The 16,712-nt window shown below is 41.3% G+C and overlaps 1 protein-coding gene across 4 annotated transcripts in view; it reads left to right on the top strand.

Annotated features, from left to right (window-relative positions):
* Positions 1-1,577: 1,577 nt before the first annotated feature.
* espn (espin) overlaps positions 1,578-16,712 on the top strand; it is a 39,451-nt gene continuing 24,316 nt past the window's right edge. For 2 of the 4 annotated variants that reach the window (XM_056385757.1, XM_056385756.1), the window contains exons 1-6: positions 1,578-2,682; positions 5,271-5,464; positions 12,084-12,270; positions 12,720-12,902; positions 14,383-14,514; positions 16,210-16,465. In XM_056385757.1, the coding sequence (XP_056241732.1) occupies positions 2,383-2,682; positions 5,271-5,464; positions 12,084-12,270; positions 12,720-12,902; positions 14,383-14,514; positions 16,210-16,465 (1,252 nt within the window). In that variant the 5' untranslated portion in view covers positions 1,578-2,382. The remainder of the gene's footprint in view (positions 2,683-5,270; positions 5,465-12,083; positions 12,271-12,719; positions 12,903-14,382; positions 14,515-16,209; positions 16,466-16,712) is intronic. The other 2 variants (XM_056385755.1, XM_056385754.1) reach the window with 1 other exon arrangement.

Here is a 16,712-nt window from a genome sequence, read left to right as displayed (position 1 = left end):
TTGAGCGGAAAAATCAATCAACCTAACCATTGCTCTGATACGTTAACGCCCTGACGTGAGTAAGACGGCTCACAGTGACTTAATGAAGCCAATAAAAAAAAAAAAGATGACGTCACACCTGCACACCTCTGCAGGCATTGCTGCACCTGGCAGAATATGAAGCGTTCCTGCCACCGTTTGGTGGTTAAAAGTATAACAGTTCACCACAACGGCGGATTCATAAACTGAAAATATGTGTCCCCTTCTTTTCAAAGCAGAGAGCAGGGTGTGAGGGGCTACATGCAACAGCGTGTATTTATGGGGGCACTGCAGTAACTAAATGTAACTTAAAGAAAAATGCAAAATGGACTTATGCATAGTGTTTTAAAGGCTAATGTCTCTATTGTACATAAAATCTTATGTGGCAACTAATGCTATAAGCCTAATTCTCAGTGGACTACATAGTTGGCCAGTATTTCCCTCTGAAATGCAGTGAAGAGAGTGGAAATACTCAAGTACTTAAAATTGCAATTAATTGCAGTTCCACCACTGCACATATCACAATAAAACTTTATAAAAATATGAATAAAATAATAAATAAAATTCAAAAATATTTTCGGTACCCCTTTACAATAAGACTATCCTTATAAAGGATTTATAAATGGTTTCTAATGAGGTTATTAATTCGGTTGTTAACACTTTATAAATCATAAATAAACAAAGTTATAACACAGTTTTCATACATTGATGCAGCTCACTAGCAAGATCAAGTTAATGAGATACTGCCATTTATAAATGGTAAAATGAGCCTTATAGTAACTCATTAATAAATGTTGATGTGTCTCACACTTTACAATAAGGCTCCTTTCACCAGTTCACCAATAACTGACAGCTACAAACGCTGATGATGGAGAAAACAAAGAAAGCTCAGTAACTAATGAGACATGATGATTAACAGTACAGGCAAGCAACAGGTCACTGTTGCCCTTTTTATCTTTAGTGTTATAACAGCTTATAAATGATTCATAAAGTATTAACAAATTAATTATTACTAGTTATAAGTCATTCATAAATTCTTTATTAGATTAGTCTTATTGTATTTATTTATTATTTATTATTCATTTTATCATCAACCATTCATTACTCAGAGGTAACTTGTTCAACTTAGACCCTACCAGAGCATCAGTGATTCAGTCTTCACACAGTTATAAAGTAAAGCGCTTCTCCAGAAGCACAAATGATGTTGCTAAATACCAGAACATTTAAACCAATCTGATTATACTGTGGCTCACTGGCTCACAAGACAGTCATTGTTTTTATTCAAATTATAGCAACACTGCAAAAATGACTGATGCATCACCATGAACTATCACAACCATAATTTAATATAATTTAATAAGAGATTTCTTACTTTAAGAAACGCGGCTTTTTACCAGAGCTTTTTTTTGTACACATCCTAACTTTACAGAGAAACGCACACGCCATCATCATCATCATCATCATCATCATCATCATCATCATCATCATCATCATCATCATCACCATCACCATCACCATCATCATCATCATCATCATTTTGAAGGTTACAGTTTCACCAGGGACCACCAGATGGACCTCTACTGTCCGCAAACTGTGTGTGTCCAGTGATGCTGGTTTCACGGCCATATGTGGACGGATGCAAACAAGACTGTGCATGTGTTCAAAAGCTCATGGCTGAATTATCATGTAGCCGTGGGTCTATACCTGCCCGACACTCACCACCACCGTTGTATAACTTTCTCTGACGGGCTATACTCAGAGGTTTAAGAAGCCTGCTCGTACTGCCCCTTTAACTTCTGAGCCGATTTCCAGAAAGCAGCAACCTGTAACAGGCTCAGCGATCCTCCCCCTGATGGATTATTTAACAGGCGCAGAGTCCCATGTCGCCATCTGCTATAGGAAGAAAAACACGGCGGAATATTCTCCGAGGCTCATGATACACGTTAGTTATTCGGAAACAAATAGGGCAAAACAAAGAAATAAAAAATGTTTATGGGAACACAAACAGCAAACTAGTGCAACAGGTGTTGAGCGTCCTGCGGGCGTCAGACAGAGCAGAAGCGGATTACTGGCCCACATCGCCCGGCAAAACATAGAAAGCAGGTTAGTTTACCACCCAGATACAGAATAGTGGACTGAGCTTCATGACAACATGTAAAACGCGTCGCCTGTGAAAGGAAACTGATCTTGTTTTGACCGTTTGGCTGTAGAGAGATGTGGAGCGATAGTTGCGCCTTCCTGCTAAACTGACCGACTGCAAATATCTGAAACTTTGTGAGTACAATGTTGATCCCATCCACACGGTGAACTGATCGGGCTCAACCAGCGCAACCAAAGGAAGGAGACGTACAACCTGCAGCGGTCATGGTGGTGGAGGGGGACAGGACGCTGCTCGCCGCAAGGCAAGGGGATGTGCAGAAGCTGAAAGTGCAATTAGCGGCAAAAGCGCTCACTGCCGACGTCAAGGATGTGCTGGGGGCTTCACCGGTCCACCACGCGGCCCGAGCCGGAAAACTGACCTGCCTGCGTTTCCTAGTGGAAGAGGCAGGACTGTCGGGCAACTGCCTGGCGAACAACGGAGCAAGTCCGGCGCATGACGCTGCAGCCACCGGCAACCTGGCCTGCTTACAGTGGCTGCTGACCCAGGGTGGATGTCAGCCTGCGGTGAGTGACCTGAGCGGGACCGGTTGGAGTGTGGCAGACAGAAGCCTAATTCTCTGTTTCCTCTGGCTTGGTTGTGTAGCCTACGTGCCATGCCCCCGCACCCAGTTCCTTTCCAACATCCAACCCCTTTTCAGTTAGACCTCTCCAACTAGAGCTGGAGCGGTCTACATGGGGTCCTCTGACCAATGACAGTGTATTTTCATGCCTAAAACATACAGTAGATGTTTGGTGTATCAGAACAGAGTTCTGATACACCAAAGTGTCTGAAATAATATTTAGACCGTCATCAGATACTAAACCCGTGCTAATAAAATCCATAAGTGGCTAAATGACAAAATAACATTCTACATCTTTTACAGGGCGCTGTGTCTCTGTGTCCATAAGAATTATGATCTAAACCTAAGGACACTGTGAATTCACTTCTTGTCCCCAAACTGAAACTGTGTGAAACTGTAAAACCACAGTCCTTTTCTCCTGAGTGGTAATTATCAGAGATGAATGAAGTTAACTTCATCCAAGATGGCAACTGCCTGCAGAAATCCACCAGTAACAGATGTAGCATAAGAGCGAACCAGACATCACAACATGGTGCGTGTACAGTGGTCTGGTTAAAAAACACGCACTGCTCCCTTTCAAAAAGAAGAGATCCTCAGACATTCACAAGAGCCTGAATGCTGTTGTGTTACTGCTCTGAGAAGACATATTTAAAGTGCTAACACTCTGATATGAATACAAACATCTCATGGAACACATGAGACGTCAGGTGTGGGTCAGTGGAAATGCTCTGAAAATGTTACAAGATCTCTTTGGTAATTTGTGACATTTAGTTGTAGTTTAAAAGCCACTATGCTGGCACCGCCTCATGTCCCAGTGGTAATGAAGTATGCAAAACTGGATTTGCAAATGTAATTTCCTTTATACAGTGTGTATTGTGACGTCGAGAGAGCAAAATTAGAAATACATAATGACAGTGTTGTTTGATCAGTGGTGGTAAAGATGTTTGGTACCATAAGTACTATAGTTAAACCTTCACATGACAGATTAAAACCTTATGAGCTCTTATGACTCAGTTACCTCGTTCCCATGTCCCTGCTGGTAGTAAGATGCGAGGCATTCACACCAGTGAAGGAATGCAGCAGGCACCATGAAGGAGCGTACTGCTCTCCAAAATATACACTCATGCACCGCTCAGTTTCCCAGCACTCATACAGACATTATAGTGTGTTGTGACTGTAATTACAATACAGTGTTTCTCTTTAGAAACACAGAATAATAGATACAATCCATCCATCCATGTTTAATATCTGCTCACACTACGCAGGTTATCCCAGCATGCTTTAGGTGCGGTCAGGTCACCAGTCTATCACATACAGGTAGACAGAACATTTAGAATTAGTTGCCACTGTGACTGTAGAATGAAAGCCATGCACACATGTGGAGACCATGCGAACTCCACACACGAGGGACGGGCCAGATTCCTAACCAACACTGTGTTCGGTCTGAGGCCACAGTGCTGAGCCACCGCGCTGACCCATAATGTTTTCTCTCACTCAGAAATGATTTATACTAACACGACAGAAACAGAAGCACCACACCTGAGTCATTCAGGCACTTGATCTAACCTGTAGTAATCTGTGACTCTAAATTTGAAACACAGAGTAATAAGAGCTCTTTTATCTCCATACTGTCTCCATTACTTTTGAGGACTGCCTGACAGAGCACATAAGAGTGGCAAAGAAAACCCCATGCCAAGAACTGATAAGATACTTGGCTGACATTTAGTAAAAACCTATCAATTACCAGTTGCAGGGCAGTTTACTTGATGGTAGTCAACGCTTGTTTCCACTTTTCACTATTGTGTCTTTTGCTTCGTGTTACTCCACTCGCATCCTGATTTCATCTGAAGGTTCTTTAGTAAGACTTCTATCCAAAGAGCATGTAATTACAATTGTTACTTATTGGTCCATCGCTTGATCCAAAGAATGAAAGTAAGCAACGGGTAAATAACAGTTTTAAAAGGAACATGGCAGCTGTAAAACATGTCTCTTTGCAGTCAGGGTTGGAGGAGAGAGTTGGAAAAGCCATGACAATTGAAATCATTTCTTTTTTTAATTAGTAACCACTCCAGCCCTGACGGGTATGTGGCTTTAATGTCTGAGTCCTTTCAGATTCTCTTTTCTGGCTTTTCTTATTTCCAGGTTTGAGTGCAGTTGTCGGCCTATGCTGCTTGGAAATGCAGCAGGTTAGAGGCTCATTAGAACGTGGGTTGTGTGTGGACAATTTTGATGTAGAAGGTATTATTATACACAAGCTAAGCGTCCTTTCTCAAATATGCCCACTACCCTTGTAGTAGTTGTGATGGTTTCTTACACATTTCAGAAAATCATGTACAATAATGAAAAAAGTCTCTGTTTGAATATGATTAGTAGGAACTGCTTCCTGAAAACCTCTACAGGAGCAGTATGCTGTATAACTGATTAACAGCCTGATAATATAACTCGTGGTGTTATGCCGTCAAAGTATTGTTGTTATAAAGTTTTTCATGTTTTACATATTTCAGCTCTCTTGCTCTTTGGTTTAATTTACAGGACAGGGACAGTTCCGGTGCCACCGTTCTCCATCTTGCATCCCGCTTCAGTCACTATGAGATCACTGATTGGCTGCTGAAGAGCGGTGAGGTGGACCCTGGGGCCTCCACCGACACAGGTGCCCTACCTGTTCACTATGCAGCTGCCAAGGGAGACCTGCCATCTCTGCGACTGTTACTGGGGCACAGCCCGAAGTAAGAGCAACATGGTTTTGTCTTTAAAGGGCGCTGCAGGCCTCCGTTCACTGTGCTGAAAGCTGTACAAGCTGTTGGTTTCTTCTTGCTGTTGACTAAAAGTGATTTGAATTGGTATCATAAGTTTTAGTTGATCTTAACACCACCTCTAAAAGCAGACTGGGCTTCATTGTGTGTAAACACAGTATTCAATACAAATTGCTGTTTTACTTAAAAATGTGGAAAATGACATATATATGATATTTAGTGATACACAGGTTTTGTCACTTCATGGTGATGAGCATCACTATAACTGATCCGTGCTAAAATCTATCTTGAGAACTTATTTTCTTGTATCATCTTTTTGTTATTCCCATCCTCTATGATTCCGAAATTCCAATATTGAAATGAAAATCTGAAGTCATCTTAAACCATTTAACAGACATGACAAAATTAGGATCAACAAACCAAATCAATATGAAAGTACATTATAAGAGTTGGATTTAAAGCTCAACTTTCATGCCAGATCCATCACTCTCACCCACCATTTCTTTTTCTCTCTCTCTTTCTTTGATCTGGTCCCCTTCAACACTGCCTTCAGCCTTGAAGCAGCTGTACAGATTTGATTTCAAAAGCCTTTGATGATTTTAATTCTTTCAGCTTTTGCCCGCTGTTTGTGACTGGAACAGGTTGCACTGGATCCACAGTTCAGATTCAGATTCCAGACTCTTGGCACTGTAGCAGTCTCACATTGATAAGTCAACTCTCATTTCTTTTCGGATGCTTACCAAGTAATTCAGATACAGAAACAGCCGGAGTTTTAGTCAGGAGATCAGCTTCTGGCTCATACTGTAGGAAGTATTTGTTCCTGAACCTGAACTTTTTGATACCTGTGGAACAGTCAAAATACTTTGTGCTCAAATCCCATTTAGAAAAGAACAACAACCTCTCAGTGGTTTGATTGTCCCAATTATGCGTGAGAACTAATATTATTAATCGTCTTGTTTTGTCAACCAAACGGTCCAAAACCCAAAAATGTTCAGTTAACTGTACTAGAATGCAAGGCCAAAAAAACAGCAAATTCTCACATTTCAGAACCTGTGACCAACAAATATTACAGATTAATGAGTGGTTTTATATGTGTGTGTTTGTGTGTGATTACCCCTTGATGAATATCATCCTTAATCAGTGCAGTGCGCAGTATCAGGCCCACCCGTGCACTACAGAGATAACACCCGCCCATATGGACCATATGATCGCCATGGACACGGGTGAGGTCTGAGTTGTCTTTGTTGTTCTGGGATGCAGCTCTGATCACACAGGATAAACTCACACCACAAACTCATTATATGCAGCAGTCAGGTCATTTGCAGGTAATATTTGCTAAAAAGTGTGTGTGTGTGTGTGTAAAGGGTGTGTGTGTGTGTGTGGGGGGGGGGGGTGTTAGGGTCACTCTCATTTCAGTCAGCTCAGTAGGTTTCTTCTACAACAAACACCAGAGAGTTGGTTTTGGTTGCATTAAGATGTATGATGATCATGAGATGCAGCAGTGTAGGGGCAGATTTGGCAGCTCAAACGCTCCAGTATAAAATGGTTGTTAGACGGCTTTGACCAAGTGCCTCAAAGTTACTATAACTGTATGGTTCAAAGAAAACCTGAACTGAATCTCCTCAGTCAGATTAGTTATTTGTTACACATCAGCCACACTGAGCCACCAGCTGTGATATGAGAAAATGTGCTGCACTCCCAAAGTGAACTGCAGTTTTGATGTATAGTGTATTATCCTCATCAGATCACCGTGAATACATTCTGTAAAAAAAGAATTCACAGGGATTTGTGTTTGGCATTGTAGGTGAGTGAGCTCATTAGTTGACAATTAGCCATATATTTGTGGTCAACAACCCTCTCAGCACCATATACGTATATATGTATACATATGTATATGTGTACTAATTCAACCACTGTGACAGAAGGTGTTAGCTGTGCGTGAAATGCTTCATGTTATTTTTTATTTTTTTTTCTTTTTACAGCTTATAGCCTTTAAGCTAAACAGCCTTGTGCGTTGAACTGCTCGGACACAGCTGACCTCGGTGAGTTGAGCAGTTTGTCCAGGCACTAGCTCCAATATTGTCTGGTTGCACCCCAGACAGGTGCATAGTTGCTGAAAATTTAATGAGTCTCAGGGACACGGTAGCTCCCTGATAGCTGGCTCCCATTCACTCTTCTCCACCACCCCTCCCTCTGTTGCTGTTTACCACCATCTCCATGGCGACACACAGTAGCGCCAACCAGCGATAAGATAATGAGGAAAACAAAAACGTTTGAATAGACGGACTGCTTTCTACTCACTTCTCTGGAGCTTTGTTTAGAAAGGAACTTTGCAGCAGTGAGATAGCATTCTTGTTTCACCGTTTATTTCAAGCCACAAATTTCTATCAGCGACTTTTAAGAGGTGATTGGATGGAGTTTGCTCTACTTGAAAAATCACAAGGATAACATGACCCCCTGTTACAGCATCATTTTAGTAACTGGTGGCCTAATGATGGCGCTACATAATGAGAGTGTTGCTGCAAAGAGGTAATAGTATAGTTAGTCAACAGTAAACAAACAAACCTACTACATTTCAAGTCCTTTGTTGCTTATTTCACACCGTTAACCCTAAGACTGAATAAACTCCACACAACCTCAATTTTATGTTCAACACAGCATTTAGAGCAACTAAAACAACTACAGCTAAAATTCACTAATAAAAATACAATTACCGTATCTATTCATCGACTGTACAAAACGTGATGAAAGAGCAGGGCTGCAGCCCCCGCTGAGATGACTGCGTTTAAAATTGTATTTTTATTGTGTTTCGATTTAAAGGGTCACAAATGTGACACAACAAACGCGTTTTCTTTTGAACGCAGACAAAAGTCCTGTGTGAACTGCAGACAGGCATCTCAGTGGAGCCGCCTTATCATGAAACTGCTGCAGCGTTTAACTGCCTGCAATTTTCTACTCATTATGCAATCCCTGTCTCTTTGTTTCAAGATCGAGGGAACACAGATGCGGCTGTGTGTCGTGATATTTTAGTGTTTGTTAGATTTATAGGCCACATCTGAATTGGTTGGTTGTTCGCACGTTCAGGCTCATGTGCTGTGTCGCTGCTGATAGCCTGGGTACACAAAAGACTGAATGAATGACAGAGAGAGAGGGGAAAAGAACACAAGAGAGGGAGAGGGAGGGGGGGGGGGTGGGACTACAGACAGGTTAATCAGTCAATTAGTGCAGATTAAAATCTTTGTCCGAGCCATAATTCCAACATGCAGTTGAGAAGGCTAGAACTCTGCGTTAGGATTTTCTAGAAAGTTATCTGCCTGAACACACGAGGTGGAGTCACAGGGGAAGACTTCATCAGTTTCAGCTAATTAGTCCTCTCTTTCACTTCCATTGTTTATAGAACAGTTGCTGAATATGTGTAACTCAAATTGTTCAATCAGTCCAAACATAAAATAATAACAAATATTCATTTCCTCACCCTCAAAATCAAGACTTTGTTTAAACGTGAAGCAGGAGTTCCCCCGGCATCGAAGGCAAAGCTCCAGTGTTAGCACAAAGGAGGAAACACAGACAGGTACTGACAGCACGGATCAACTGAAGATGACAAAGGAAAGTGATCAAGATGGCTGTTAAACACCAGCAGTGTTTTCTGAGGATCTCTCTCTGCTTCATCGCTGAAAGTCATGCATGTTATTACGATTACAGCAGAATTGGAAGTGGATAAGTGGGACTGATGCTTATTCTGTGTAGCAGTCCACTAAGATGCTCAACTAGTTCTCTCTCTGGCTTTGACTTACTGGAATAAGTTCTTAAGTTGTTCACCGTTAGGCTTAGATGCACGGAGAGAAAGGGCTAAATAGAGTAGGAGAAGAGTTTTTCATCCAGCCTTTTTTGCCAAGTTGCACATATTTCCTTCAGCTTTAAGCGTCTCAACTTCTTGCTACAAGTTTGATACAAAAACCCTCTTTCTGTTCTCCTTAACAACAGGAGGTTTAACATGCCATTTTCAGATGGCCCACAGTGTCACAACTGTACGCTTTGTAAGAGCATGTTGTCAATGATGTGCGATTCACTCAAGTTTTGATTCTGTGTGAGAAATAACCTAAAGCTAAAAGTGTTCTACTCATTTAGGACCACACAAAACGTCAGAAGAAAACATACACAAGACCTGTGTGTATTATGAAATCTATAAATATCCATGTTGGAATATGTAAAAGATATCATACACAAGACACTGAGGTCACATTTCTAAACAAGACATGAACATTTGTCCTCAAACTTTTCATTATTTAGACAGGAAAAGCTATTGAGAAGGTAAGAAGCCTTTATTAAGCAAGAAGACCATTAGTGTGACATCAGTTCGTCAGTAATGAAGATAACCTCGGTCTTTGTTGTCATGTACATGGGGGGGAAGGGAGGGGACGGTGTACAGGCAATTACTGAGCTAAATTACTTATCGGCGCTGAACTGGAAATATATCAAATGTCTGCTACTTCACAGTGTGTTTTTTTTTTTCCTTTGACTGACAAGGCAGCACCCCTCGTGCCACTTGCTAGCTGTGTTGTCACACAAGGGTAACCTCTTTCTTAGCTCTTTGAAATCTACACCTGTTCTCCAGAAGCACCTCTTCAGTGGAGAGAGTGTTGAAGACTCTTTGCGTTGAAGCGGTGAAGCCGTGTGTGTTTGGTTCCGATGGTTTCCGTCTCCCTCACGTACTCTCAACTTTGCGTCTCTCGGAGTTTGTGGTTAGGATTAATGACAAATGTCAGCTCTCCCACACGGACCCCGGTGCACAGGTGAAACTTCAGCCCACTTTGGTTACAGTCATGAATAATTTACCTGTGTGCCCACTTCCTGATGACACAACTGCAGGTTACTTCCCCTTCTTATTTAAGATGTGTTTGTTTTTACTTGTAACTCTTCCCTTCAATTTATTTGGTACACTGGACTTTCCATAGAAGATTTCCTATCCATTTCTAGTTCAGGATAAAACCGCAGTGATCATAAACAGATGCAGACCTGCATGTTAGATTTGGACAAGAACAAATCATTGTCCACATGTAGTTTTAATGCAGGGTCTTTGGTGAGTAGTGTTGGCTTGAGCCACATCCCTCAGAGGGAAAGCCTGGTAGGATCATGTTTGTGTCTACAGGATCCACCCATCCACTTAAGCCATGCCTCTCATTTTCCCCACCTTCTCCACTCCTGCTCTTCACTTACTCACGCTGTTCTGGGCCCTGGCAAACCCTCGTTAAGCAAACAGCAAGTCGGGCAAAGCTAGTGGAGTGCTAATCCTCTTAGGAGACTCACTGCTCATTTGTCAGTGTCCAAATAAAGCACGACCTTATTGGACTTAGTGGGGAAGCGCTCATTCACTCCCTGACCTCCCGCTGTGACTGAAAAGATCTGGGCCAAGGAGGAAAGCAGGCATTGGACGAGCGTTTGCATTAGAGGCGGGACTAAGGGCCTTTGGAAATAATGGGGAGCAGGATTTGGCTCAGCATCACCGCTGTCTGCTCTCAAAATAGTTGCATGTTGACACTGATGAAGGCGTGTTTTCCTGTCACAGTAGCCTGTGACCTCCATTACTCATCTACACTTTCAGATAAATGTGAAAACACAGTAGTGTGTAGAAAATAAATAGATAAAACTTTACATCCACTCTGTACGGCAGGATTTTCTTCTAAATACTCTTGTAGTTGGCCAACAACTAAGTGTCTATTATAGCCGTCAGCTGGTAAGGAGCGGCACTCACTCATGCCAAACAGACAGTCCAGCTGTGCAGAGTAACACAGTCTATATCTGCTTCTGCTGTTGAACAGCTAAACGTGTATAAACAATCATTTGATGGTAAATTGTGTATTGGTTGATTATGATTATGATATCTGTTAAATCTTGCCTTAACCTGCCAACTGCAAATATTTTTTCCAGTTTGGGTCTCAACAGAGTTTTATTATCAAGAACTGAAGCCTTAAAATGTTCTTTATTATAAGAACAAACTGTATATGTTACATAATGGGAAAGTTTGTGAATATGATGTTTGTAGACTCAACACCAGGAGTAAAATGGTGTTTTGTTTCTTTTGCCAGACTGTGTAATTGGTTTTGCATTCAATTTAAATGTTGCATTGTCATTTGAAACCCAGGTTTCCTTCTTGGTTCATTTGGCCTGAGAAAAAATATAGCTGCGAGCAATCCATGCTTTCATGGTGTTAAAAAGAAATACTGTACACACACTTAATGCACACACTGTTAACTATAAACTTTCACCACTTCATTTGCTTCAGCGTTAAAAGTCGTTTTAGATATTCAACAAAAAGTTTTTACGTTCTACTGCACCTGTGGGCCTGGACATGGAATTAGTTCCACCTTCACCAGTCAGTCCTGTTTGTACCAAGATACCATCACACACTTAAACTGTGGAGTCACAATTGTAACTATCCATTTCTGGATGTCAGTAGTTCTTAGATAGGATGTCACCAATCCGGTTTATTTGATGCAGAGTGTGCTGTTGTGCTACTGCAGGTATAAGTGACAAAGAGAAGATAGGCTGCCACAAAGTCTTTTTATTGAGCATCCCATTTCATTTCATGCAGCGTTGTCAACTCCCAAACTAAGAATGGTGCCACACCGCTCTACCTGGCCTGCCAGGAGGGCCACCTTGAGGTCGTCCAATACCTGGTCAAGGATTGCGGAGCGGATCCGAGCATCAGAGCCAATGACGGGATGACGCCACTGCATGCTGCTGCCCAGATGGGCCACAACACCGTCATCGTCTGGCTGGTATGTTGCGACGTCAGGACACCATTGTAAACAAATACAGAGTGCACTGATTTATTCTAAGGAGAGGGTACGTACTCAATATACTTAATGTGTTTTCATTCTTTTTTTTTTTAACTAAATCTGATCAAATGTAAATGAACTCACGGATGTCAATGATCAGGGAAATGAATGTTGGGTCATTTGATTGAATCTTTAAAATGTTATTGTAATTGATGTTATGTAATGTTATGTAATGGATACTTGGTTCTAGTCTACTAAGTATTTTGTTTCCAAAATGACTTTAACACCAGAACAACGTTGTTTCATCATGATTTAACTCTTAATTTAAATTTTATGAAGAACTACTTCCATATAAAACTGTATTGATTCATCATTTATTTAAAAATTGGGCAGAATTCCTACTGTTGTTGAACACGACTTAACTTGTGTCATTATTCCCCCTCTTTTAGATGAGTTTCACAGAGATCGGCCTGACGGACAAGGATGGAGACGGGGCCACGGCCATGCACTTCGCGGCGAGCCGCGGCCACGCGAAGGTGCTCAGCTGGCTGCTGCTGCACGGCGGAGAGATCGTCACTGACAACTGGGGAGGGACCCCACTTCACGATGCGGCAGAGAACGGTGAACTGGAGGTGTGTGTGTATGTGTGTGTGTTATTTTTTTTTTTACTTAATGTCGTGCGCAGAGTCAGACTAGAATTAACAGTGACATAAAATACAGGTAAATAAAACCGCTCCTTTTCACATTATATTGACATAGACATTGAAAAATGTCATCAGAGAAAGTGACTGTAAGGTGCTAGTGTTTTAGTTTGGAATCTCGTATAGATCTCATCTCTTTAGCTTTTTCATTAGTTTAACAATCATTTCTCAAAACTTAAATAATGAACATTAACAGTAACAATAAAAGTAGAAATTTAATAATATAATAGCAGCAAGTTAATGTTGGAATGTCAAGGCTTTCTACAGAGACATCTGGTGTTTGATACAGTTTGTACATTTTAATGGTAACAGAACAGCTTAAAAACTACTAGTTAACTAATTTATGAATACATGATTCATGTAAGTTATGTGGGAGCAATATGATTCTTGGTTCTGAGCTATCCATACTGGGTTTCACACGTAACCATATGTTTTGAATGGAAGGCCTCTAGCGTGTGGTTTTGTTGCCACTCCAGACTAATACTTTGAATAGTGCTTTGTTGTATCAACATCTGGTCAGTGAGCTGTTTCATCACAAGCTTAATGTATTAAATGTAAAAGAAACATAATTTTTGTGTCACATAAGCAGTACAGAATTGAACTCAAAGGAAACTGACCCAAACCTTGACTTACAAGGTGCTGGCCCAGGTTTTGGACTGGAGAGGACATTTTTAAGAAGCTAATTGAAACACAAGTCAACATGGAAACACAAAGGTCGCTCAGTGTGAGAACAACAGGCTTAGTCTGGCTTCCACCTGGCGCTTTGCAGAGGGGTTTCAAAACAGATGCTTTTAACTGTTTCCAAGTTCCTTCTGATTACGAATACCTACACTCTGTCTTACAAAAGATGGAAGTTTCACCCACAGTTAATAAGCCATGGAAGTAAAGCATAACAAACAAACATTGACTCATTCAAATGTCGCGGTTAATGCTCATACTTTATAACCAGAACGTCCCTGGGTGCAATTATTTAGCGAGGGATATTTTTAAGTTTAAAATGATGGTATTATCAGTAGAAATATATCATGGGAATTTAAATATAAATATGTTTTATACTGTAATAAAGTGATAATGGTGACATTTTTCAGCTGTATTCCTCTACAGTTAATTATTCCTCAAGTTGGGTGCGGTGTCTTTGCTGGACATGTCATCATTATTGCAGAATACAGACTATGTGCAGAGTTGATATTTACTGCCATGGACAGTGTAAACTGCCAAAAGCTAAACCAGGGACAATTCCTGCCAACAACAGAAGGTCTACATTTGAGTTATCCAGTCAATGCTTTCAACTTTTTTTTACAAAGTTTGCACAGAGGTAATTATCTGCAGGTGTTTTGTGTGGATTCAATTTATTTCCACTAACTGAAGCACAGCAGTGACTTTCTGTCTCCTCCGTCACATCACTCTTCAGTGCTGTCAGATCCTTGTGGTCAATGGTGTGGACTTGGGCATCAGGGACCAGGACGGCTTCACAGCAGCAGACCTGGCTGAATACAACGGCCACTCCCAGTGCGCCAAGTATCTGCGCACGGTGGAGAACATGGTAAGAGACACGGCGATGCTCAGTTACTGCATCCTGACCTCTGACCTGCCAGAGGACAGGCTCAATCAGAGGGGGGGGGGGGGTTTATCAGCATTTTGTCTACACAAACATCCAAAGTTTATTCTGTCTACTCAAGAAAGTAAGTTGTACAGTTAGGACAGTTGTATATTTAGCCTCAATACACATTTCAAAACAGAAATCTGTGATTTCAGCAGGATTTTAATCAAATCACTGGGAGGTTTCTCAGGGAATTTTAAATCTAATAGTATCAACAATAACATTTAATTATCTCTGAATCATAAACAATATCTTTCACTCCTGATTTCCTAAAACTTCACTGAATTATGTGCTACTTGTTAATTAAAAATTCCACTGACCCGCAACCCTTTAGGTCAGTAGTTCCCAGCCTCAGGGTTGGGAACCCTAATGGGGAACCGAGACAAATCTGAGGGGTCATATGGTTAAAGAGTTAAGAAAAACACAAACTATGCTTAGTCTTTACAATTTTTCTAAAATCTTTACTTTTTGTCAAATTTTGACATTTGACCTTTTTCAGAGCGTTAAAAATTCCCCAAATGAGAGAAGGGAAAAAAATCAGTTCTGGGCTGAACTGTTCATAATTCATAGTAAAGGTATAACCTATGACGGAGTCGTTAGTAGACTGTCGCAAGCCGAGAAGACTGGTAACCACTGCTTTTAGTTCTCACCAAACTTGGGGACATACTGTATGTCTTACTGGTGTGTTTTGCATTTTCTAATACTAATTGGTCCCGAGGGATCTTAACTCTCACACGTCAAAACAAGTGAACATACAGTATTTGTTCTAGACGGCATGTGAAATGTTGCCTTGTGTGTTGAATCAGTAGCACAAATAGCACGACCCCAGCCTCCACTTCATCCTACTCTGGATGAAATGACTGTTTGTTTTCATCATTCATGTTTTTATCACATCTGCTATGCAAACTGTAGTCTATATTCTGCATCATATATGTCAAAAATGTAAATATTATTAATAATAATTCATCATTTGAATCCTAACTTGGTTTGTGCCCGAGAACAAAAGTACAACCTTGAAAAACACAAGACTGTGCACAATGCAGCAACAAAATAGTTGTCACTGAGCCAACATGTCCCTTGACTGACATCAGTTTCTCTCAGCTAATTACTACAGCTATTAACACTTGACATACAGTGGCCTCCATAGCTTCAACCCGCTGAAATCCCCAAGTGGTTAGAGGAAAAATAACTCCTTCACACTCAACTCTTCTCTGGTGTGCGGGAAACACACACCTCCCCCTCATATTCTTCCCAAGAGGGATTGCATTGTGGGAAAAGCAGAGGGCCCCAGAGGCTTTCTGATCAGCTGTGAGATGTTTCATTAGTGTGCAGTAATTAAACTCATAATGCTGTTCTCCTCCTGTAACTCATTAGGGGCTGAGAGGTAGTGGAATGGGGAATTATGAATGAAAAAGATGATATTAATGATAAGTCGTTTTTGCATCTTGTATAATGACGCTGTATCCTCGCATCTAAATTTAAAGAATCAGACATGATTTTAGAATGAGCAGTTATTTAAGAATAAATAGAATAATGGTTTTGTTGTTTTTGCTACTGTGGAAATCATGTCCACATGTTGGATGTTTCAAAAAAACAGATATAATAATGCTTGTATTCATGAGCTGCATCCTCTGACAGAGTGTTGAGCACCGGGTTTTGTCCCGGGACCCCTCAACGGACCTCGAGTACAAGCAGCCGGACTCGGGCCTCTCGTCCCCAAACACCACCATGCCCCCCGCCAGCCAGGTGGCACACTTTGACATCAGCTCGCCGTCCAGCTCCCTGTCCAACTACGACTCAGCCACCTCCAGCCAGTCCAGCACCGGGGAGAAGAGGAGCAGCTTAACAGCGTCTCGAGGCCCGCCTGCTCAGCTGAACACAGTTGCACACACAGGTCTGAAAAGTTGCCGTTTTCAATCATTTAGCCATGAATCCTCCACTGCTGTCTCTTTTACAAGCCAAATATAGCATTTTAGAAATGATGAAAACCTCAACTATTTACTGAGGTAGAGCCAACAACATGCACCAGTTTGCTTCTTGCTGTTCCAGGTCACAGGGGCATAATATAGTGGTGCTGCACCCTAGTGGTGAAGAGTAGCTCATGTGTCTCATTCATGTTTGAACGCTGTATTAAGAGAATG

This window comes from Seriola aureovittata, chromosome 9, assembly GCF_021018895.1.
Source record: "Seriola aureovittata isolate HTS-2021-v1 ecotype China chromosome 9, ASM2101889v1, whole genome shotgun sequence".
In the NCBI taxonomy this organism is placed as follows: Eukaryota; Metazoa; Chordata; class Actinopteri; order Carangiformes; family Carangidae; genus Seriola; species Seriola aureovittata.
Note: the sequence above shows the minus strand (reverse complement) of the source record. Positions and strands in the feature narration are given on the sequence as shown.